The 23,612-nt window shown below is 43.4% G+C and overlaps 1 protein-coding gene across 1 annotated transcript in view; it reads left to right on the top strand.

The window, feature by feature from the left end:
• The first annotated feature begins 797 nt into the window (after positions 1–797).
• The window catches only part of LOC118373923 (sickle tail protein homolog), a 156,181-nt gene continuing 133,366 nt past the window's right edge, over positions 798–23,612 (top strand). The window contains 1 exon segment of the mRNA XM_035760257.2: positions 798–1,526. Coding sequence (XP_035616150.2) covers positions 1,193–1,526 — 334 coding nt within the window. The 5' untranslated portion in view covers positions 798–1,192.

Below are 23,612 nucleotides of genomic sequence, written 5' to 3'. Positions count from 1 at the left end.
GTGAAACTGAGCTGGAGGGACAGTGTGAACGAGGGAAGGAGAGAGAGAAAGGAGAAGGAAAGTGGGAGAGAGAGGGATGGGAGTTTGAGGTGAATCCGTCGATGGAGTGGTGAGCAGGAATGCGTGCAGCTGTGTGTGTGCTGGGCGGCTGAGCGGTGACGTGAAGCGACTGACACACATCTGGAACGGCTTCAGCAGCTGCACCTGAAGAGGAGGGATCCCAAATCCTCCGCTCTCTTTCTCTCTCCTGCTCTCTCCCTCGTGCTCTTTTTTTTCTCTCTCTCTCTCTCTCTCTCTCGCTCTCTCTGTTCCCCTCTCTCTCTCTCTCTCCATATCCCTCTCTCTCTCTATCTCTCCGTGTGTTTCGCCCGGTGCTCGCCCAAGCACTGGAACAGTTACATACTGAGCATCAGAAAAGCAGTGGAAGAGCAAAGAAGAGGAAAGCCGAAAAAAGAAAGAGAAGAGGAAAGAAGAAAAAAGAGAACTACTGCGGAGCAGTGGAGAGAAGGAAAAGAGGAGACGGAAAAGAACTGCCTCGGACTAAGAACTGTCTGTGTTTGACAGGGTCGTCAATGAGAGAGGGAGTATGCAGGATTCAAGAAAAGGAGACGAGAGGGTGTGACAGATCGGGCGACAGAGAGGAAAGACAGAGGGTTATAGAGCTGGAATGCGCTGACACTAAGGACCTGGCTTCTTCTCTGCATTTGGCCCGCCACCTCCTGCTGATCCACAGGTTTGAAGACTCGCTCGCTCACGCACACATACACACACACACACACACACACACACACACACACACACACACACACACACACACACACACACACACACACACACACACACACACACACACACACAGCTCTGTTTGCTTTGGAGGATGAGCCCAGGAGGCCCTGCCAGGAGAAGAGTACACCTTCCAGGGACCTGTTGACTCTTCCCGCCCCTTCTCTCTCTCTCTCTCTCCTCCTCCTCCTCCCCTTCTGCCTTCCCAAAAGTGCCCTCTTCCCTCTGGCTGCTCAGCCCAGCCTACCTGCTCCAGTCAGGACTCGCAGAGCTGAGTGGGAGACACACTGAGGAGCCCTGAGACCTGGAATACCCTACCCTTTCACCTACCCCGGACCTGGCACTGACAGAGACTGAGAGAGACCGATAGACTGAGAGTCCCAGAGACCTTTCACTGACTTTCACCAGAATGTCTAAAGCTTCGAGGCTGGCTCGGCCCTCCTCGGTCGGTGCAGGATCCAAGCTGCCATCCTCCCGTAAGGAGGCTCCGGGAGGGGCCCGAGCCAGGGTGGTGAGTGTGGGGGAGAAGCTGATGAGGGCTGGCAGCGACGGGACCCTGACCAAGCAGAGGGCCCTGGCTGCACAGCAGCAGACAGACAAACAGCAGAGCCAGATGCAATCTCAGACTCAGTCCCAGAGCCAAAGCCACCTAAGCCAGGCACAGACTGGGGACACGGGGGCCCAACCCAAGAGTAGAATCAGCCCGCCTAAAGCCTCGGCCCTCCCACAGGGCTCTATGCACAGTAAGTACTGGACCACACTCATATTGCTTTACCACTGTGAGACTGGTGTGTACACCCTAGTGTCAAACTAGGGACATTGTTGGGTTTTCGTAGCCGGGGCTGCCACCAAGAGCTTGTGAAAAGCGAGAATCAACAACCTCTGAATAATCAGTCTCACACACAGAGCTTATGAGCATGTATTCCATTCTGTGTTGTTTTTTTTTGGTTGTAACTCTTGTACTGTAGTGTCATTAGTGTAATAGTAGCATAGTAATTGTAGTAGTTACAGTGGATGGGTGCTGGTCTAGTTTCAGTAGACTGGTGTTTCCCAAACTCGGTACTCAGGACCCCAAGCGGTGCACATTTTGGTTTTTGCCCTAACACTACACAGCTGATTCAAATGATCAAACCTTCATGGTTAGTTGATTATTTGAACCAGCTGTGTAGTGCTAGGGCAACCCTGCAGTAGACATTGGCCGCCAGGGCAGTTTCCTTACACCCATGCTACTCAGTTTATGACTTTTTTTGCCCTGTGCATTTATCAGTGTGGTTGGCTACATTTCGTTAAGAGAGGATTAGTGGGCTATCTGTTTGTTGTGTGTGTATTGGTCAGACTGGTATGTTGTGTGGTCCAGGATTAGATCTACCTATCAGGGCTCCGCTTCCTGTCCTGTTCATCAGTCAGACTAGTGTGTTGTGTTGTGTATGGTCCAGGATTAGATCTACCTATCAGGGCTCCGCTTCCTGTCCTGTTCATCAGTCAGACTAGTGTGTTGTGTATGGTCCAGGATTAGATCTACCTATCAGGGCTCCGCTTCCTGTCCTGTACATCAATCAGACTAGTGTGTTGTGTGTGGTCCAGGATTAGATCTACCTATCAGGGCTCCGCTTCCTGTCCTGTTCATCAGTCAGACTAGTGTGTTGTGTTGTGTATGGTCCAGGATTAGATCTACCTATCAGGGCTCTACTTCCTGTCCTGTTCATCAGTCAGACTATTGTGTTGTGTATGGTCCAGGATTAGATCTACCTATCAGGGCTCCGCTTCCTGTCCTGATCATCAGTCAGACTAGTGTGTTGTGTTGTGTATGGTCCAGGATTAGATCTACCTATCAGGGCTCCGCTTCCTGTCCTGTTCATCAGTCAGACTAGTGTGTTGTGTTGTGTATGGTCCAGGATTAGATCTACCTATCAGGGCTCTACTTCCTGTCCTGTTCATCAGTCAGACTAGTGTGTTGTGTTGTGTGTGGTCCAGGATTAGATCTACCTATCAGGGCTCCGCTTCCTGTCCTGTTCATCAGTCAGACTAGTGTGTTGTGTTGTGTATGGTCCAGGATTAGATCTACCTATCAGGGCTCCGCTTCCTGTCCTGTTCATCAGTCAGACTAGTGTGTTGTGTTGTGTATGGTCCAGGATTAGATCTACCTATCAGGGCTCTACTTCCTGTCCTGTTCATCAGTCAGACTAGTGTGTTGTGTTGTGTGTGGTCCAGGATTAGATCTACCTATCAGGGCTCCGCTTCCTGTCCTGTTCATCAGTCAGACTAGTGTGTTGTGTTGTGTGTGGTCCAGGATTAGATCTACCTATCAGGGCTCCGCTTCCTGTCCTGTTCATCAGTCAGACTAGTGTGTTGTGTTGTGTATGGTCCAGGATTAGATCTACCTATCAGGGCTCCGCTTCCTGTCCTGTTCATCAGTCAGACTAGTGTGTTGTGTTGTGTATGGTCCAGGATTAGATCTACCTATCAGGGCTCCGCTTCCTGTCCTGTTCATCAGTCAGACTAGTGTGTTGTGTTGTGTGTGGTGCATGGATCAGATCAGCACTATGTATCCTATCCTGGGGGATGCTTGGGAGTCGAACACATTCCTCACCTGGTCACATGACTGGAGCCCCGTCACATTGTTGTTATCTCTGTGGGGTGCGGATTAGGGAAGGGTGCAGGGGGTCTGATCCCTCACTTTTGGCCACATCGTCACATTCCCACACCCCAGTGAGCTTAGATTTAGCACAAGAGGAGAGTTGAAGGATGTGTCCCAAAAGGCAGCCTATTCCCTTTATAGTGCACTGGTATCGCCCGGTTAAAAGTAGTGCACTATATAGGGAATAGGGTTCATTTGGTATGTACAATGAACCTGCCCATGGTTTTACCGTGCCATTGTCTTGAAGTCTTGAAGGTTAAGTCTAAACCATAAGCAGGTAGTGTAGGAGGAACTTTTTAGGAATAAGTTATTCCCTCTGTTAGTTTTGGTGAGTAGCTGGTATTCAGGTACAGGCGTATTGTGTAAACCCTCATGTTTATTTGAATGACAGACTGGCAGTGTTTTTGTTACGCTGCCTACGCCCTCTGTCAATCAAGATGTTTACTTGCAATTACACACACACATGCACACAAACATTTACATCTACATTTTAGTCATTTAGCAGCCGCTCTTATCCAGAGTGACTTAAACCCATTGCACCATGCGCACACACACACACACACACACACACACACACACACACACACACACACACACACACACACACACACACACACACACACACACACACACACACACACAGAGAGTGTGTATCCCGTTATTTCAGGTGTGAGATCTGAGTTGTGTGTTTCTGGTCTAACTCCGAGACAGTCGGTTGGGGGGAGGGGAGACGGGGGAGAGACAGGGGAGACAGACAGGGATTTGGCAGGGGGGAGGGTGGTGGTAGGAGAGAGGGGAGGTGTGGGTGTGAGTCAAACTTTCGGGTGACAGAAGGAGGTCAGGAATGTGAGCAGGGCATGCTGGGAAGTCTGTAGCACTGTGTGTGTGTGTGTGTGTGTGTGTGTGTGTGTGTGTGTGTGTGTGTGTGTGTGTGTGTGTGTGTGTGTGTGTGTGTGTGTGTGTGTGTGTGTGAGACCCCCCTCCCACACACACACTCACACACCTCCTTTCTCCCTCCGTTTCCCAGTTGTTCCTCCCTCCAGTATAAAGTCAGGTTGTGGGTTATGAGGGGCAGGTCTGTACTGGAAACCAGATGTCTCCCAGTCTGTGGCTCTGTGTGCTCACTCCAACCTCTTTACACAAACAGACCACTGGCCAGGAGGACTCCTGCCCTTCCTACATGCAAACGCCCGCACAAACACACACACAAGTCTTCCTCTACCTCGGTGTCTGTGTCTCTCTCACTCTCTTTTTATTCCTACATGTATCTGTCTCTCCGTCTCTTCCTCTGTCTGTCTCCGTCTCTGTCTGTCTCCGTCTCTGTCTGTCTCTTTCGCTCTCCCCCTCTTTCTACTGAAGCGTTCACGTTTTTTACTCATCGCTCTTCTGAACTGAAGAATTACTTAAATCCATGCCACCGCACCACACACTCTGAAAAGACTTTCAAACAGAATACACGATCTGTGTATTGTTGCAGATGGAGGCTTGGAGGAGTCAGCTCCATGTTTCTCTATGTGAGTCGGAGTGATGATGACGACAAAGACAGAATTCTCTTCACATTTCCTGCTGAGGCCTGCATACAAACGCTGCAGACGCTGTAAATATTCCATTGGCAGAGCTATTTTGGGTGCTGTTGTTGCTTTTTTGACAGCCCTCATTCACTGTCCGCCTGTCTCTCCTTGGAGAGTGCTTCAATGATTTAGCAATTTCTCTAAACAAATACACAGTGGCACTGGGATCATCTTAACCTCGTGTTTATCAACTCATTTAGGCGGCAGGTAGCCTAGCGGTTAGAAAGGTGAGCCAGCAGCCGGAGTTATCATCATAGCATGGTAGATTTCACCTCTTTATAGACCGATATCATCCATACAGGTTCCTAGGTCGAGCCCAGGTCCAATGTTGTCCTGGTTTCAGTCAAGACATCTAAGGCCAGGCATTGGGCATGAACACATCTGTGTTCCAAAATGGCACCCTGTTCCCTGTATAGTGCATAATGGCCGGAACGGAGCAAATGGAATGGCATCTGGAAACCATGTGTTTAATGTATTTGATGCCATTCCACAAATTCCGCTTCAGTCATTCCCTCGAGCCCATTGCCACCACAAATAAACATTAAGAAAACAAAAGTGATGGGAATTCATTTCAGAAGGAACAAATCTCCACTACGCCCTACGAAGATCAATGGGGAATCAGTCGATAGAGTTACCACATATAAGTACATGGGAATCCAAATAGACAATAAACTGAAATTCAATGACTGGTGCCTTTGCAAAGATGAAGAAATTGCAACGGAGAATCATTTTTTTTTTAACGCAGACTGAACCATTTTAATGTCAACCGCCATATTTGACAAATGTTCTATACATCTGTCCTGCAGCTTGTGCTGTCCTTTGGTCTGATATGCGTGTTCGGAAACATGCGAGTGCAAAGACCAAGTCAAGCTTCAGCACTGAATTAAGACAGCGGGAAGGATAATTGGTATAGATCGAGAATCAACCACCAACCTGTACACAAAACTCATCCTCCTAAAACTTTCAAGCATTTTACAGGGCAGTACTCATCCCCTTCACTCAAAATGTAGTCACAGGAGCCAGACAAGAGGAAATAAACTTGCATTCTAACAGCCATTGGGCTGTATAATACATAGTCAGTTTGTCCCTCGAGTATACAGCATATTGCACTTTCACTTTAAATGTGTAGCCATAGCACTTTGAATGAATTATTTTGTGTAGTTTCTGTGTTTTCATGTTTTATGTGCTGCCTTTTTAAGCGCATGACCAAATGAATTTCCCCCTGGTGGGATCATAAAGCTGAAGTGGGAGGGTTTTCAGTGGTCGAATTACATTTATTCAGCGCGTGCAAAGCCTGTTACGCACCTACATAAGGTAAGTCTGAATACCAACTACTGAGAAGTGAGTAGGAAAGGGATGCATAGGAAGGGCATACAAGTCTGAATCTTGCCCATAATGACTATCACTACAGGTGTGTTAGAGAGTCCCCAGCAGGCCAGACCAGGAACTACAGGTAAATACACATCACTCACGTATGAACATACACTTGGGCTTCCTGCATACCAGATGGCACATATAAGGTACTGGTCAAAAGTAGTGGACTATATAGGGAATAGTGTGCCATTTGGAATGTTGTCTCAATTACCACCCCTCTTGAGAGTTCACAAGCATCACTCTCAATTTCCTTTTAGCGTCCTTCCCAGCTTTTTGTGGAAGAGTCTGATGTGCCTCTCTTTATTCCTGCTAGAGAGACCTACCGGTTTAATTCAAACTCAGCTAAAACCCAGCTCACTGTAAGCTCCTCTCCTTAAACATTTTGGAGAGATACGTTTGACACTCCTGCTCCTCTCAGACTGTGACTTTGGGAAGCCCAGAATAACATAGCACACATGCATGCGCGCATAAACACACACACACACACACACACACACACACACACACACACACACACACACACACACACACACACACACACACACACACACACACACACACACACACACACACACACCAGGGAACCTGGAACACAGAATCCAATTCCCCCACCTCATAATTCAGGGGGGTTTGAAGAGGAGCAATAATATGGTTTTAAAGCAACATGATGTCATCCCACAGAGATGTACTGTATGTTTGAAGCCAGGCGGCGAGGATAAAGCCATCATACTACTGACGCAGTGTTTGGCCAGGGCTTTCACTGATCGTGTGTCCCCAGTGGCACCCTATGCCTATGAGCCCTGGTCAAAATAATTGCACTATAAAGAGAATAGGGTGCCGTTTGGGACGCATCCAGAGAGAATACGGGGATTTCAGCTCAGCTCGTGTAACACCCTGGGTTTTCAATTTCATAGGGAGTGAAGACATATAGGAGAACTGAAGTGTGCATTTCAAATTCACTCCGTTTTTTGGTTTTGTTTGGCAGTGAATGGTCACGTGTTGCTCTCTCTATGACTATGTGAAAGCTCAATTATCTAGTTGAGGACATTGGGAGATGCTACAACTAAATAGAATCATTCATCAAGTGGGCAAGATTAAGCTATTTTATTGGAAAGTGTGTGTGTGTGTGTGTGTGTGTGTGTGTGTGTGTGTGTGTGTGTGTGTGTGTGTGTGTGTGTGTGTGTGTGTGTGTGTGTGTGTGTGTGTGTGTGTGTGTGTGTGTGTGTGTTAATGGGTGTAGTAAATAAATGTGCGCGTGGTTAATGAGTATGGGGTGTGAGAGCAGGGCTTGGTCAAGTGGCTGTGGCACTATGAGGCCAGTCTGTTCCTGTCCTGTAATTTAGTCTGGCAAACAGAGATGAATGCTGATACATACAGACACTCTGCTCACCCACATCACAGGGCAGGGGAAAGAGGTGTTTGTGTGTGTGTGTCTGCCTATCTGCCTGCCAACGTGCCCTTTGTGTAGGGAGAACAGAGCATAGTGAAAGTGAGTTTGGTTGTGCCTGTGATTCTGTGGTAACGTTAGTAACCACAGTCACTCTGTTCGTCTTCTGATGAGTCATAGGCCCATGGGTAAATGGAGACGCTATAATGAGTTGTGTGTGTTACCACCACTGATTATGTCAGGAGCTTCAGAGACAATGGGAACGTCTTATTTGAGGCTACAGGAACAGGCCCTGGTTGATAGTTTTCCCAGAGTAATAAAAAGCTATCCTGATTGATCTGGTTCATGTTGTCCATGCCTGAAGAGGGGATTCTACCACTCATGGTTCTACTTCACACTGTCTTCGTCCCAAATGGCACCCTATTCGTTATGTAGTTCACTATGTTTGACCAAAGGTGGCAAGTAATGCACTGTATATGGAATAGGGTGCCATTTGGAACAAATCCACTGTTCCTGCATCTATGGTCATGACATTCTGTCAGCTGGTTATTTTCATGCAAATTGCTGCCGGTCTCACAGTAATTAACCGTTAATTAACATAAAAACATTTAGCATCTCCAGGCCTCCAATATTTATTTCAATCCATTATTTATTTTTGTCAGGTCTAAAGAAACATTATGATATGAAGAAAATGTATTTCAGAAGAACAGAATGTGAGTTGGCCTTCTGTTAGGCCTATGTTTTCTGACAATGCTCCATGCCATAGGCTATAGACTTGTTCACTTAGCTGACAAGATATATGCTTAGTAGTCCAGTGCTATTATTTTTATTTTAGATGATTTTTTTAGTAAGAAGAATATAATAGAACTTAGCTGAATAAAATTGAAAGGATATGTCTTTACGGAGCCATTACGTAGCGACTGCGCATATGAAGTGGCTTTGTTGAGAGTAAAAGTGGTCATTTGAAACAGGTCCTATATTCTAGATTTAGAGTTACTTGGCAACTTTAGTTGTGAATGATACAAACCTTAGAGTGTCTTAGAAATCAAAACATATATGGGCTGTATGGTGCAACTATGCTATTGTACAAGAAAAAGCTTGTGCTCGGTAACTTGCCTCAGGCTGCGCAGCTGTTCCCTCATCAAGTGATCATATTTTCACCCATCAGCCTATTCTTACTTTAATCTTGTCCTTACTAATATTAGTTTTGATTTAGCATGGCCCAGTATCTACTGGGCAGGAACAGGGGCAGGGGAAACGATACATGTCATCTATATTCACTCGACTAGCGAATGGAGGCCGCGTGCTTTCCCACTGGTCCGTGTTGTAGGCTACTTCGGTTTTACAGTGGAGCATGTGCTTAATACGAGCAGCTGAGCAGCTGAGAAATAAATAAATAAATAGAAGAAAACTTCACGTCAGAGTCTCCAAAGACTCCAATAGCACCAGAAAAAGTCGCTAGATTTGTCGCTAGTTGCTTTTTTGAAAATGTGTCGCTAGAGGGGTCTGAATACTCGCTAAATATAGCGACAATGTCGCTAAATTGGCAACACTGCTTGTTCCTGTAGCTACCCAGTGCTCAGTTTGAGAAACCAAGTGTAATCTGTTCTGGAACATAGAGAGTAACATGTTTTTGCTAAATTAGCCCGTCCGCGCGCTCGAGAAAGGAATAAAGTAGAGAGAGGTGGAGATGGAAACGCATGGTGATAAGATTTTCTGTAGACTAGGCTATTCAAAATCAAATTCACAAATTGTAGGCTAACTGTAAGCCACTCTGCACAATCAATGAACCAACATCGTCACATACGTTCTCTGCAAGACTTTTGTAGCATAAGGTAACTAGTCTATCCAGTATGCATAATAATACAGTCCACACTCAAAGGCGATTTACTAGATTTAGTTTAGTTTTGGAATATAGACTAGACCGATGATGTACCAATGACATCTTAAATCATTTGTTTAATGTTTATGTTTTTCTGCCATGTGTAATTTATGGTATAGGCTATGTATTGTATAACGGCACAATTATAATTTAAATTCCGTTTAGTTTTTTGGGAGGGGGGGAAGCTTGGACTCATAAGATCTAATATGCATATGGAGGTTTTGAATGAATAATCACCTGAGAAAGAGTTGTCCATTTCATTGTGTTGGGCTTTGAAATAACGTACACAACAACCATGCTTTACACTGTTTCAACCTGCTGTTTAACTTCTTTCTTCAAATTGATCATCACAGTGAGGTGAGTTTTAGAAGTACAACAGGCCTACTGTTTGGTGATAAGTGTTTGATGTGATTTTCGATATAATTTACATTGATTTCAGAGCCACTCTGAAGTATTTGTATTTATTTCACCTGTAATTAGTTAAGAACAAATTCTTATTTACAATGATGGCCTACCCCGGCCAAACCCGGACGACGCTGGGCCAGTTGTGTGCCGCCCTGTGGGACACCCATACACGGCCGGATGTGATGCAGCCTGGATACAGCCAGTATCTTTCTGGCAGAACACAGGAGCACAACCACAGTCATTCCCATCTGACTGAACATCAGAAACTAAACTAGAGTGACTGTACTTGCCAGAAGGCTCAATGTCAAGATGGGTGGAGGATGGAGAGGGACGGACAGAGAGGAGAGAGAGTAGAGGAAGAGAGCGGAAGCGAGAGAGGGAGAGACGGCAAAGAACGAGTGACAGCAGAGAGGAAGAGAGAGACAGTAGCGAGGTAGAGAGACAGAGAGAGGAAAATAGAGGGAGAGAGAGAAGAAGAAGAAGAGAAAGATGAGGGATGATTGCAAAAAGCCTATAGCTCCCAGCTGGCTTTGGTGAATCTGTCACATGCGTCTCCTTTTCAGCACCACCTAGTTTCCTATGACGCCCCTGGAGGCAAGGCAGAGACGGGGTTTTCTCCAGGTAAAAACTATGATCCCTTATTGAGGTCACTTGTTAAATTCTCTTCAATTAGTGTAGATGAAGGGGAGGAGATGGGTTAAAGAAGGATTTTTAAGCCTTGAGACAATTGAAACATGGATTGTGTATGTGTGCCATTCAGAGGGTGAATGGGCAAGACAAAATATTTAAGTGCCTTTGAACAGGATATGGTAGTAGGTGCCAGGCGCACCGTTTTTTAAAAATATGTTTTTTTAAAACCTTTATTTAACTAGGCGAGTCAGTTAAGAACAAATTCTTATTTTCAAAGATGGCCTAGGAACAGTGGGTTAACTGCCTGTTCAGGGGTAGAATGACAGATTTGTACCTTGTCAACTCGGGGGTTTGAACTTGCAACCTTCCCGTTACTAGTCCAACACTCTAACCACTAGGCTACCCTGCCGCCAAGAACTGTGTTAAGAACTGCAATGCTGCTGTTTTTTTTTACACTCAACAGTTTCCTGTGTGTATCAAGAATGGTCCACCACTCAAAGGACATCCAGCGAACTTGACATTTTGGGAAGCATCCCTACCTCACACTCTGGCTGTCACATCCTCATGCAGGAGAACAATATCACCACTACACTGTTAGCCATTTTAGTAATTTTATCAGTAACTTACTGCGTTAATCAACAGTACACTCTTAGAAAAAAAGGGTTCCAAAAGGGTTCTTCTGCTTTCGTCGTAGGAGAACCATTTTTGGTTCCAGGTAGAACTATTTTGGGTTCCATGTAGAACCCTCTGTGTAAAGGGTTCGACATGGAATTAAAAAAGGTTCTACCTGGAACCAAAAAAAGTACTTAAAAGGGTTCTTCTTTGGGAATAGCTCCTTTGTTTCTAAGAGTGTATAAACTGAATACAGTAGATGACCGTAGAATGCACAGTAAAATACTGTACATTTGTTTTACAGCACACTGCAAGACCTTTTTTTTGTAATTTCAACAGTAAAACACTGTAGAAGGCACAGTAAAATACCTGAAATGTGTTTTACAGTATTATTTATGGTGCATTGTTGGAAAATGTTGTGGGTGGGGAAAGAGACTCTGGCTCATTAACACATTTTAAGGAGTGCCTTGTAAGAGGCTATATTTCTTACACCCGTGAGTGAGAATGCGGTACCCCCACAGAATACAGTAATATACTGTATTTTAGGAAACCTACAAACCTTGTTTTTTTTATCAACCTTGGTTGAATGCACTGAACTTAAGTTGCTAATGACAAGAGCGCCCGCTAAATTACAAACATGTAAATGTAAAAACAATGAACATTTGCAAAGAACACTGGGAAATATGTCACTTCATGGGTAATTCCAGCAATATACTGTAAATTAGATTACGGTAACATTGTTGGTACCATAAAATTGATTACCGTAAAATGGATTACAGTAGCTGTACTGTAATATAATTTACAGTAATTTACTGGCTCATTTCTGCTAGTAAGTTACTGTAAATTTGAAAGGAGATGTTTTAACAGTGTAAAAGTAGTGCACTATATAGTGAATAGGGTGCTATTTGAGATATACAAGTATCTTCTAAGGAGATGAATGCCAGTGAAACAACACATGCATACAGCCCTGACTGGAGAATCAGACAATGTCTCTTTCAGTGAGACTGAGTTTAATTGTGTTCTGAGTTCAGATGTTAAACAGTGAGTGTCTGCCAACTAGACCTACCCTCCTCCAATGTTGTTGTTGCATCCCATTTGGCTTAACTTGGCTGTCTCCTGAGCCAATATGGCAATAAAATGGCACATGTTCATTAGACGAAACTTGTTTGAATATTCAGGAAACAAGTTAGTTATAAAAGACAAATGACTGTACTGTGTTAATCCCAACAGTGGACATTCACTTTTTCTCTATCAGCAAAGAGGATAGTTTATTTCAAGATGTTCACCATGGAGAGATGTTTAAGGATTTCAGAGGTAGTCTCCTACAGAGGGAGAAGACATCTGTCCGTTTATCTGAAAAAGCGGAGGTGTAACCGATGAATAATTTATAGTATTTGCAGATGTCAAGTAAGAATGCAAAACATTAGATAATCTGGCAGCTGTATGGTATCTCAAGCTACCCTGATCAATCCAGGGCAAGCTTGAGAAGATACTTCTCCTTCTCACTTCAAGTTCTCTCTTACAAATATAAAATAATGTAGCTGTCTGCCAGGACTGCACTCAGAAGAATCAGACAAAAACCAACAGGTTTGTCATGAAATATGCATTACAGAGAACAATGCACAATGACAACTAACAGTTTGGATTCCTCTAAAGGAGGAACTTATATTGGGATACTATTACATAGGCCGAGTTTATGATTATGCATTGCAGTAGCCTAAACATGCTGTAACCTCAATTACTTTGGTTATGGCTGACTAACGGGCTAGCTACACTATATATACAAATGTATGTGGACACCCATTCAAATGAGTGGATTCGGCTATTTCAGCCACACCCGTTAGCTGTCCTAGTGCAAAAAAAGAATACTTGTCTGTCCTAGTAGTGCATAAAACATTGTCTCAAACTGCCTCTGGAAGCAACGTCAGCACAATAAATGTTCGTTGGGAGCTTCATGAAATAGGTTTCCATAGCCGAACAGCCACACACAAGCCTAAGATCACCATGTGGCTGGAGTGGTGTAAAGCTCGCCGCCTTTGGACTCTGGAGTAGTAGAAACAGGTTCGCTGGAGTGATGAATCACACTTCACCACTTGGTTTTGGCGAATGCCAAGAGAACGCTACCTGCCCCAATGCATAGTGACCACTGTAAAGTTTGGTGGATGAGGAATAATGGTCTGGGGCTGTTTTTCATGGTTCGGGCTAGACCCCTTAGCTCCAGTGAAGGTAAGTCTTAATGCTACAGCATACAATGACATTCTAGACTATTCTGTGCTTCCAACTTTGTGGCAACAGTTTGGGGAAAGCCCTTTCCTGTTTCAGCATGACAATGCCCCGTGCACAAAGCGAGGTCCATACAGAAATGGTTTGTTGATCAGTGTGGAAAAACTCGGCTGGCCTGCACAGAGCCCTGATCTCAACCCCATCAAACACCTTTAGGATGAATTGGAACATCTACTGCGAGCCAGGCCTAATCGCCCAACATCAGTGCCCGACCTCAGTAATGCTATTGTGGCTGAATGAAAGCAAGTCCCCACAGCAATGTTCCAACATCTAGTGGAAAGCCTTCCCAGAAGAGTGGAGGCTGTTATAGCAGCAAAGGGGAAACAAACTCCATATTAATGCCCATGATTTTGGAATGAGATGTTCAACGAGCAGGTGTCCACATACTTTTGGTCATGTAGTGTATTTGGAATGCTTATTCAGCCACAACCTATACGTTCATGGGCATTGTGACCTTCCCTCAATTAAATAGATAAATAAATAGATAATGTCATGACCAAAACATATACTTTAATATACTTTCCCAGTGGACTTGAAGCTCTTCATTAAAAAAATCACAAAAATCCTCAAAAAGTCCTTAATTATAAATTAGAAGATCAATGTGGACTCTAAAAAGAGTAGAGACTTAGTAGAGGCTAGGAATCGGATCAAGCACCTGCCAATCACTCAATAACAAAGCAACTACATTGATCATAGCCAATGTCAACATGATATTGAACCATGCTGTCCGAGAGTACCTACAGTACTCATCTCAGCTGATAGACTTTGAGCTGCAATATGATCAAGAACCCAGCTAGCACATCATTTTCTGAGAACCATATGTTTCTTAGCGCTTGGTGAGAGCATGGTTGTCCTATGGTTATTTTGCATACAACCTTCCCACAACTTGCTGGGAATGGTGCAGGATAAGCTTTGAAACATTCTCAGCACATTTAAGGAACTTGACCCCCAAAAAAGTTATTTAATTGCTTTAACAGAATGTTTCCTAAAAGTTCAAACATGGTTACATTTCATTTCAATTTTGGTAATGTTCTTAGAAAATTCTCCAACTGGTTTGACATTGAGAATGTTCTCAAATAGTTCAGAGAACGTTAAGAATTGTATTTATTTTATAAACATTTTAGTACTTCAGCATAAGGTTTCCTACAGGTTTCCTCATAGTTCTATTTAAAATCATATTCTCAAATTGTTCCAAGAACGTAAAGAAACAATGTTCTTCTGTGGGAATTTCAGTACTTCAGCATCACATTTCCTACAGATTTCTCCAGGATTCTATTTAAAGTCATGTTCTCAAATTGTTCAGAGACTTACCATTAAAAAAACACAAGAAAACTTTAGTAATGTTCAGAGAACATTCTAAGAATTTTATTTAAAAACACGTCTATCTTATTAACTTTGTTTCCTTGAATGTTTTCCTGGGAGGTTTTATGAATGCTCTGATATCAGAAATTATATGTTATTTTGAGTTTAAAAAATAGCTTTCTTAAAACACTTCACTGAATGTTTAAATGAAACTTTTAATAACACTGCTAGCTATTTAACTCCAAGCACAAATATAACATTTTATTGTGACACAGCATCAGTGAGATTCAAACCAACCCCTTTCTCTTGTCTACGCATGGAACTAGTCCACTGCGCCACCAGGATGGAGCTAGCATGGTATTTTTTTACTGCTTACAATACTGTACATTTTATCTATTCAAACAGACCCCATTTCCGAGGTAACAAGCACTCATTAAGATCAGGTGAGGCCAATTAGTAGGCGCGGCCAACACACCAGAACACACTTAAAAAGCACAATGTAGGGAATAGGGTGCCATTTGGGTTGATATCCCTGTTTTCTAGAGAGCGGGGACATGAGATGGCTGTAGGGCTTGAGGAGGGACATTAAGGATGGACAGTGAGTGACTGACCAACAGGGTGATGACATGCAGCCCAGGGTGTTAGGGTGTTGTATCCAGGGTGAGAAAGTCTTTAGAGAGCTGTAGAGGTCAACACTATCACTCACCACAGCATCTGTTTGACACACCCCTGATAACAAGACTACAGCTTCCCTAAGGGACAGTCACACACACACACACTTACACACACACACACACATACATACATACATACATACATACATACATACACACACACCATCCAAGGCCCTCTGATTATTAAAAACATTTACATTTTAGGAGACACTCTTATTCACAGCAACTTACAGGCACACTTAGGGTTAAGTGCCTTGCTCAAGGGAACATCATCTGATTTTTCACCTCGTCAGCTCAGGGATTCAAACTAGCAACCTTCCAGTTACTGGCCCAACGCTCTTCACCACTAGGATACCTGCTGCTTTCATGTTAACACAAACACACACCCACGGACACATCGGCACTTTATTAAGATCAAACATTCCGTTCTATTGCACTGTTCCAGTGCCTATTTGCTCAGTATCCATAATGGTGCTCTGGTTAATAATGCTCCTTTTATGGCTGCTGTCCCTGTACAGGGATCAACATCAGTGGAAATTTCAGAGTGACAACTAATAGTACTGGATACAACTCAAACTTTCATGAAAACACACATGCAGGGTACTCAATTAAAGCTACACTCGTTGTGAATCTAGCCAACATGTCAGATTTTTTAAATGCTTTTCGGCGAAAGCATGAGAAGCTATTATCTGATAGCATGCAACCCCCGAAATACCCAAAGGGGACGTAAACAAAATAATTAGCATAGCCGGCGCTACACAAAACGCAGAAATAAAATATAAAACATTCATTACCTTTGACGAGCTTCTTTGTTGGCACTCCTATATGTCCCATAAACATCACAATTGGGTCTTTTTTTCGATTAAATCCGTCCATGTATACCCAAAATGTCCATTTATGAAGCCCGTCTGATCCAGGAAAGAGCACCTTTCCAAAACGCAACGTCATTTTTTTAAATTAAAAAAGTTGCCTATAAACTTTGACAAAACACTTCAAACTACTTTTGTAATCCAACTTTAGGTATTAGTAAACGTTAATAATCGATCAAATTGATCACGGGGAGATCTGTATTCAATAGCAGCATGTCTTCAAATCTTGGTCGATATTCTCTCTTCCAAAACTTCCTCCTGTGTGCCCGATGACAGGAAGTGCCTATTCTTCATTTCACCAAGGATTAACTTCAACCCAATTGCCAAGACTGGCGACATCGTGTGGAAGCTGTAGGCATTGTAAACTGGGCCCTATCTATTTCCCTTTGCCATAGACAATACAGAGACTGGCGGAGGGATATTTATTTTGTGTTTTTTGTGAACAGTTTTCCTTGGGATTTTGCCTGCTACACACGTTCTGTTATAGTCACAGACATGATTTAACAAGTTTTAGAAACTTCAGAGTTTTTTTTCTATCCACACATACTAATAATATGCATATACTATATTCCTGGCATGAGTAGCAGGACGTTGACATTTTGTGCGATTTTAACAAAAATCGGAAAAAATTCACAGCCTCTTTAAGAGTTAACAATGTAGGGAATACGGTGCCATTTGGGGCTCCGCCAACATAACGCAGGCCTCCATGGTGGAGCCCTATCTTCAATCCAATCATGTGATTTATTAAAGCTGACCCCAATTCCCTTACTTTATGCTATGGGTCTGTGGCTAGTCAGGCTCTGTTATTCCAGTTAGTCCTTGTCCACGTTCTGTCTGGTCGTATGAGATCAAATGTTCCCATTACGTAAGGCTGACTTTAGATAAGAACAGTGCTGATGATGCCGTTCACAACACATCTGCACCAGTAGAGCATCTTATGAAACATTCCCTGATTGCAGAGAAAGATCCTGAATCAATTGGTTGTAATTAGCCAGAACACAACACAGTTAGATACAAAGCAGATGATGCAGTTAGAAACGAGGCAACAGTAAACATGTTGTCCCCCACAAATAACGCAGCGCCCCCCATTGGCCAATTGAGATATGGCGTGTGACTTACCTATTTCAGTTCATTATTATAGCTTCCGCCTTGGACCAGTCAGTGTAATTTTGTAAATGTCGGATCTCTATGGCAAGACTCATAATTCACCCAAGTTACATCAAATTTGGGCCAGTACGATATCACGTGTGACTAACGTACTGTACAAACATACTCATGGACAGAGACGGATCCACAGTCCCCTACCCGATTTCATCGCAGGGGACAATATTTCAATTACTTATATGATCCCATCAACATACTGTACTAGACTATTGGTCCCATCAGGCATGGAGGCTTACATTGATTTAGACAGGGGTCCAGAACTGCTCTGACTGAAAAACAGAAACCAACAAACACACTCACACACACACACACACACACACACACACACACACACACACACACACACACACACACACACACACACACACACACACACACACACACACACACACACACACACACACACACACACACACACACACACACACACACATCCAATCTGTCTTTTTTAGATGTGTTTGTGAGCGTGTGCAATATGACTGTGTAATAAACTAACTGTTTGCGTTATTGTGTCAAGGTCAAATACAGGATATGATGCATTAACATACAGTTTAATTGTTTCATATATATTTGCGCCTGTCATTATTCTTACACGGAGTATTTGGAAAATATACTGTCGGTCCCAAATGGCACCCTTTCCGCTACATAGTGCACTACTACCCATAGGGGTCTGGTCAAAAGTAGTACACTAAATAGAGTATAGGGTTGGTCTTTAATTTATCACAGTGGCCTTCACTTCCACAGTATTGGACTCCTACCCCTGAGGCACTCTGAAATTATGTTGTTTCTCCAGTGTAGCTACTGGCAAATTCTCCCACTGCCGCCTCACATTTGAGATCATGAAATGGGCTTTTAAAAAGGAGAGCGGCTCACTGGGGCTTTGGCTGATTTGAAATAAATTATAGTCAAAGTCAGGCAGGTCTGGGGGCTTTGAGCAGGATCTGAGTGGATGTGCACCAAATCACAAATAGGATCTGCTTTACTCCTATGGGTTCGTTCAAAATGGCCGCCGGTCCTCCCATCACAGACCCATCGACATGAATGGGGACACCCGTTCTAGGGATTTTATTTCCTTGGTGATCAGTGCCCTTTATTCCAGCACAGGAAGTACATCTCTGCTTACTACTACACCCATTGTTTTGGCCAAGTGGAATGATGACTTCCAAACTGCATCTAATATTAATCAAGGAATAATGCACTACATGTGTGTGAGAGAGAGAGAGCATGAGAGAGAGAGAGAAGCTGGGCAGGCAGAGAGTCATTAAAAACAGAGCCATAATGATGCTGCTCTACAGTCACACACACACACACAAACACAGCCAGCGACAGTCAGTAGTCTGAAACAGGTGGTTCATTCAACTAGTGTCCCAGAATGCTTAGCTCTGTAGGAGACTGCCGCAGAGAGAGTCTTCAGAACCTCCTGGATAACAGTGTGAATAACATGACTGAACAGCTTCAGGTGTAACCATCCACCTTCTTTCTCCATTTGTTAAAATCCATCTTTTTCTGATATATTGTGTCTCCTCTCCATTTGTTTGGGCTCTGCGGAGACTGAGGAGGGATGAGGCAGCGGGGATTAGTCTTTGGAACGGGAAGCACAGGAGAGGGGGCCTGTTTTTGTGTTTGTACAGAAGACAAAGTGATGTCAACGGATTCCCTGTTTGATGAGGCATCTGTGTCTGCGTCCCAGATGGCACACTATTTCCTATATAGTGCACTACTTTCCTATGGACTGTATGGGCCCTGGGTGTAAGTAGTGCACTATATAAGGAATAGGGTGCCATTTGGGATGTAGTCCAGGAGTCCTTCTCCCCCTCTCCCTGCTGTGTGTATCATCCTCATTCATCCAACTTCCTTCCTGCTCCGAGGTTTATAAATCACTAGCTCTGAGTCAACATCTGAGCTTCAACAATTCCTCAACGCACTCGGGCCCTTTTGTCTCATATGTTCAATGGTTGCGGGGGGAAACACTGGCACGTAAAAGCTCAGGTATCTATTCCTCTCATCTCCACCCACCTGTGTTAGAATGGTAGTGATGAAATCCAGGTCCGTGCACAGACGTTTTGGGGGGGCACGTGCTCAAACATCGCTCCTCAGTCTCCGCAGAGCCCAAACAAATGGAGAGGAGACACAATATATTTTTAAAAAACGCAGAAGCTGCTGTGTAAAGAATTTTGCGAAACTATTTTGAACTTGGAGCTGAAGGTAAATACATTATTTCCCTCATCAATCTACACACAGTACCCCATAATGACAAAGTGAAAACAGGTTTTTAGACATTTTTGCAATTGTATTAAAAATAAAAAGCAGAAATACCTTATTTACATAACTATTCAGACCCTTTGCAATGAGACTCAAAATTGAGCTCAAGTCAAATCAAATGTTATTGGTCACATAAGAGGAGCCTCTTAAAGAAGAAGTTACAGGTCTGTGAGAGCCAGAAATCTTGCATGCTTGTAGGTGACCAAATACTTATTTTCCACCATAATTTGCAAATAAATTCATAAAAAATCCTACAATGTGATTTTCTGGATTTTGTTCCCTCATTTTGTCTGTCATAGTTGAAGTATACATATGATGAAAATTACAGGCCTCTCATCTTTTTAAGTGGGAGAACTTGCACAATTGGTGGCTGACTAAATACTTTTTTTGCCCCACTGTACGTGTTTAGCAGATGTTATTGTGGGTGTAGCGAAACGCTTGTGCTTCTAGCTCCAACAGTGCAGTAATATCTAACAAGTAATATCTAACAGTTTCACAACATATACTCAAAATACACGTACATCTAAGTAAGGAATGGATTAAGAATATATATATCTGATCTGTTTGGTAAATGTGTGTATGTGTGCTGTTTGGTAAATGTGTGTGTGTGTGTGTGTGTGTGCGTGTAGAATATATATATATATATATATATATATATATATATATATATATACAGTGGCAAGAAAAAGTATGTGATCCCTTTGGAATTTCCTGGATTTCTGCATAAATTTGCCATTAAATCTTAATCTAAATCACTACAATAGACAAACACAATGTGCTTAAACTAATAACACACAAATTATTGTATTTGTCTTGTCTATATTGAATACATCATTTAAACTCTCACAGTGTAAGTTGGAAAAGGTATGTGAACCCCGAGGCTAATGACTTCTCCAAAAGCTAATTGGAGTCAGGAGTCAGCTAACCTGGAGTCTAATCTATCAGACAAGATTAGAGTTGGTTAAGGCTGCCCTGCCCTATAAAAAAAACAAAAAGCATTGCCTGATGTGAACCATGCCTTGAAGAAAAGAGATCTCAAAATACCTAAGATTAAGAATGGTTGACGTGCATAAAGCAGGAAATGGTTACAAAGGTATCTCTAAAAGCATTGATGTTAATCAGTTCACGGTAAGACAAATTGTCTATAAATGGATAAAGTTCAGCACTGTTGGTACTCTCCCTAGGAGTGGCCGTCTTGCAAAGATGACTGCAAGAACACAGCGCCGAATGCTCAATAAGGTTAAGAAGAATCCTAGAGTGTCAGCTAAAGACTTACAGAAATCTCTGGAAGATGCTAACATTTCTGTTGACAAGTCTACAATACGTAAAACACTAAACAAGAATGGTGTTCATGGGAGTACCCCACGGAAGAAGCCACTGCTGTCCGAAAAAAACATTGCTGCACGTCTGAGGTTCGCAAAAGACCACCTGGATGTTCCACAGCGCTACTGGCAAAATATTCTGTGGACAGATTAAACTAAAGTTGAGTTGTTTGGAAGGAACACACAACTCTATGTGTGGAGAAGAAAAGGCACAGCACACCAACATCCCAGCTGTAAAGTATGGTGGAGGGAGCATCATGGTTTGGAGCTGCCTTAGGGCCTGGACAGCTTACTATCATCGACGGAAAAATGAATTCCCAAGTTTATCAAGACATTTTGCAGGAGAATGTAAGGCTCTCTGTCCAACCAATTGAAATTCAACAGAAGTTGGGTGATGCAATAGGACAATGACAAAAACACAGAAGTAAATCAACAACAGAATGGCTTCAACAGAAGAAAATACGCCTTTTGGAGCGGCCCAGTCAGAGTCCTGACCTCAACCCGATTGAGATGCTGTGGCATGACCTCAAAAGAGCAGTTCACACCAGACATCCCAAGAATATTATGGAAGTGATATGGTTTTGTAAAGAGGAATGGTCCAAAATTCCTCCTGATCGTTGTGCAGGTCTGATCCGTAACTACAGAAAATGTTTGGTTGAGGTTATTGCTGCTAAACGGAAGGTAAGACAGTTATTAAATCCAACGGTTCACATACTTTTCCCAACTTGCACTGTGAATGTTTACACAGTGTGTTCAATAAAGATATGAAAATGTATAATTGTTTCATTGGACTAAGATACAGTGCCATAGTATAGAGTACACTATATACATACAGTGTGAGATGGATGATGCAATATTTACAAACAATTAAACTTACTAAGATACCGTAGAATAGTATAGAGTACAGTTTACACATATGAGATGAGTAATGCAAGATGCAGAGACATTATTATTAAAGTGGCTAGTTTTTCATTTCCTTAAAGTGGCCAGTGATTCCTAATCTATGTCTATAGGCAGCAGTCTCTGATGTGCTGGGTATGGCTGTTTAACAGACACTGGTGTAGTATAGAATACAAAACAGTATATACATAGGAAATGGGTGATGCCATATGTAAGCACAATTTAAAAGTGACAAAGATACCGTATAATAGTGTGGAGTGCAGTTCATACATATGAGATGAGTAATGCTAGATACGGAACATTATTTTAAAGTGGTGATCTATTTCTAAAAGTGTCCAGTGATTCCTAATCTATGTCTATAGTCAGCCAGCTCTGATGTGCTAGTGGTGGCTTTTTAGCAGTCTGATGGCCTTGAGATAGAAGCTGTTTGTCAGCTTCTCGGTCTCAGCTTTGATGCACCTGTACTGACCTCGCCTTCTGGATGATAGCGGGGTGAACAGGCAGTGGCTCGAGTTGTTGATGTCCTTGATGATCTTTTTGGCCTTCCTATGTCCTCGGGTGCTGTATGTGTCCACGAGGGTGGGGAGTTTGCCCCTGGTAATGCGCTGGGCAGACCGCACCACCCTCTGGAGAGCTTTGCGGTTTCGGGCGGTGCAGTTGCCGTACTAGGCGGTGATACAGCCCAACAGGATGCTCTCAATTGTGCATCTGTAAATGTTTGTGAGGGTTTTAAGTGTTACGCCAAAAATGTTTCAGTCTCCTGAGGTTGAAGAGGCGCCGTTGCGCCTTCTTCACCACACTGTCTGTTTGTCAGTGATGTGTACGCCAAGGAACTTGAAGCTTTCCACCTCCACTGCGGTCCTTTCGATGTGAATGGGGGGGGGGGTGCTCCCTCTGCTCTTTCCTGAAGTCCACGATCATCTCCTTAGTTTTGTTGACGTTGAGTGAGAGGTTATTTTCCTGGCACCAGGAGCCCTCACCTCCTCCCTTTAGGTTGTCTCATCGTTGTTGGTAATCAAGCCTACTACTGTTCGGTCGACGGAAAACTTGATGATTGAGTTGGGGGCGTGCTTGAGATGTTTCTACAACTTGATTGGAGTCCACCTGTGGTAAATTCAAATGATTGGACATGATTTGGAAAGGCACACGCCTGTCTATATACGGTCCCACAGTTGACAGTGCATGTCAGAGTAAAAACCAAGCCATGCGGTCCAAGGAATTGTCTGTAGAGTTCTAAGACAGGATTGTGTCGAGGCACAGATCTGGGGAAGGTTACCAAAACAACTCTGCAGCATTGAAGGTCCCCAAGATCACTGTGTCCTCTATCATTCTTAAATGGAAGACTCTTCCTAGAGGTGGTCGCCCTGGCAAACTGAGCAATCGGGGGAGAAGGGCCTTGCTCAGGGATTTGAGCAAGAACCCGATGGTCACTCGGACAGAGCTCCAGAGTTCCTCTGTGGAGATGGGAGAACCTTCCAGAAGGACAACCATCTCTGCAGCACTCCACCAATAAGACCTTTGTGGTAGAGTGGCAAAAAGGCACATGACAGAAAC

The sequence above is a fragment of the Oncorhynchus keta genome, chromosome 4, assembly GCF_023373465.1.
Source record: "Oncorhynchus keta strain PuntledgeMale-10-30-2019 chromosome 4, Oket_V2, whole genome shotgun sequence".
Classification (NCBI taxonomy): Eukaryota; Metazoa; Chordata; class Actinopteri; order Salmoniformes; family Salmonidae; genus Oncorhynchus; species Oncorhynchus keta.
Note: the sequence above shows the minus strand (reverse complement) of the source record. Positions and strands in the feature narration are given on the sequence as shown.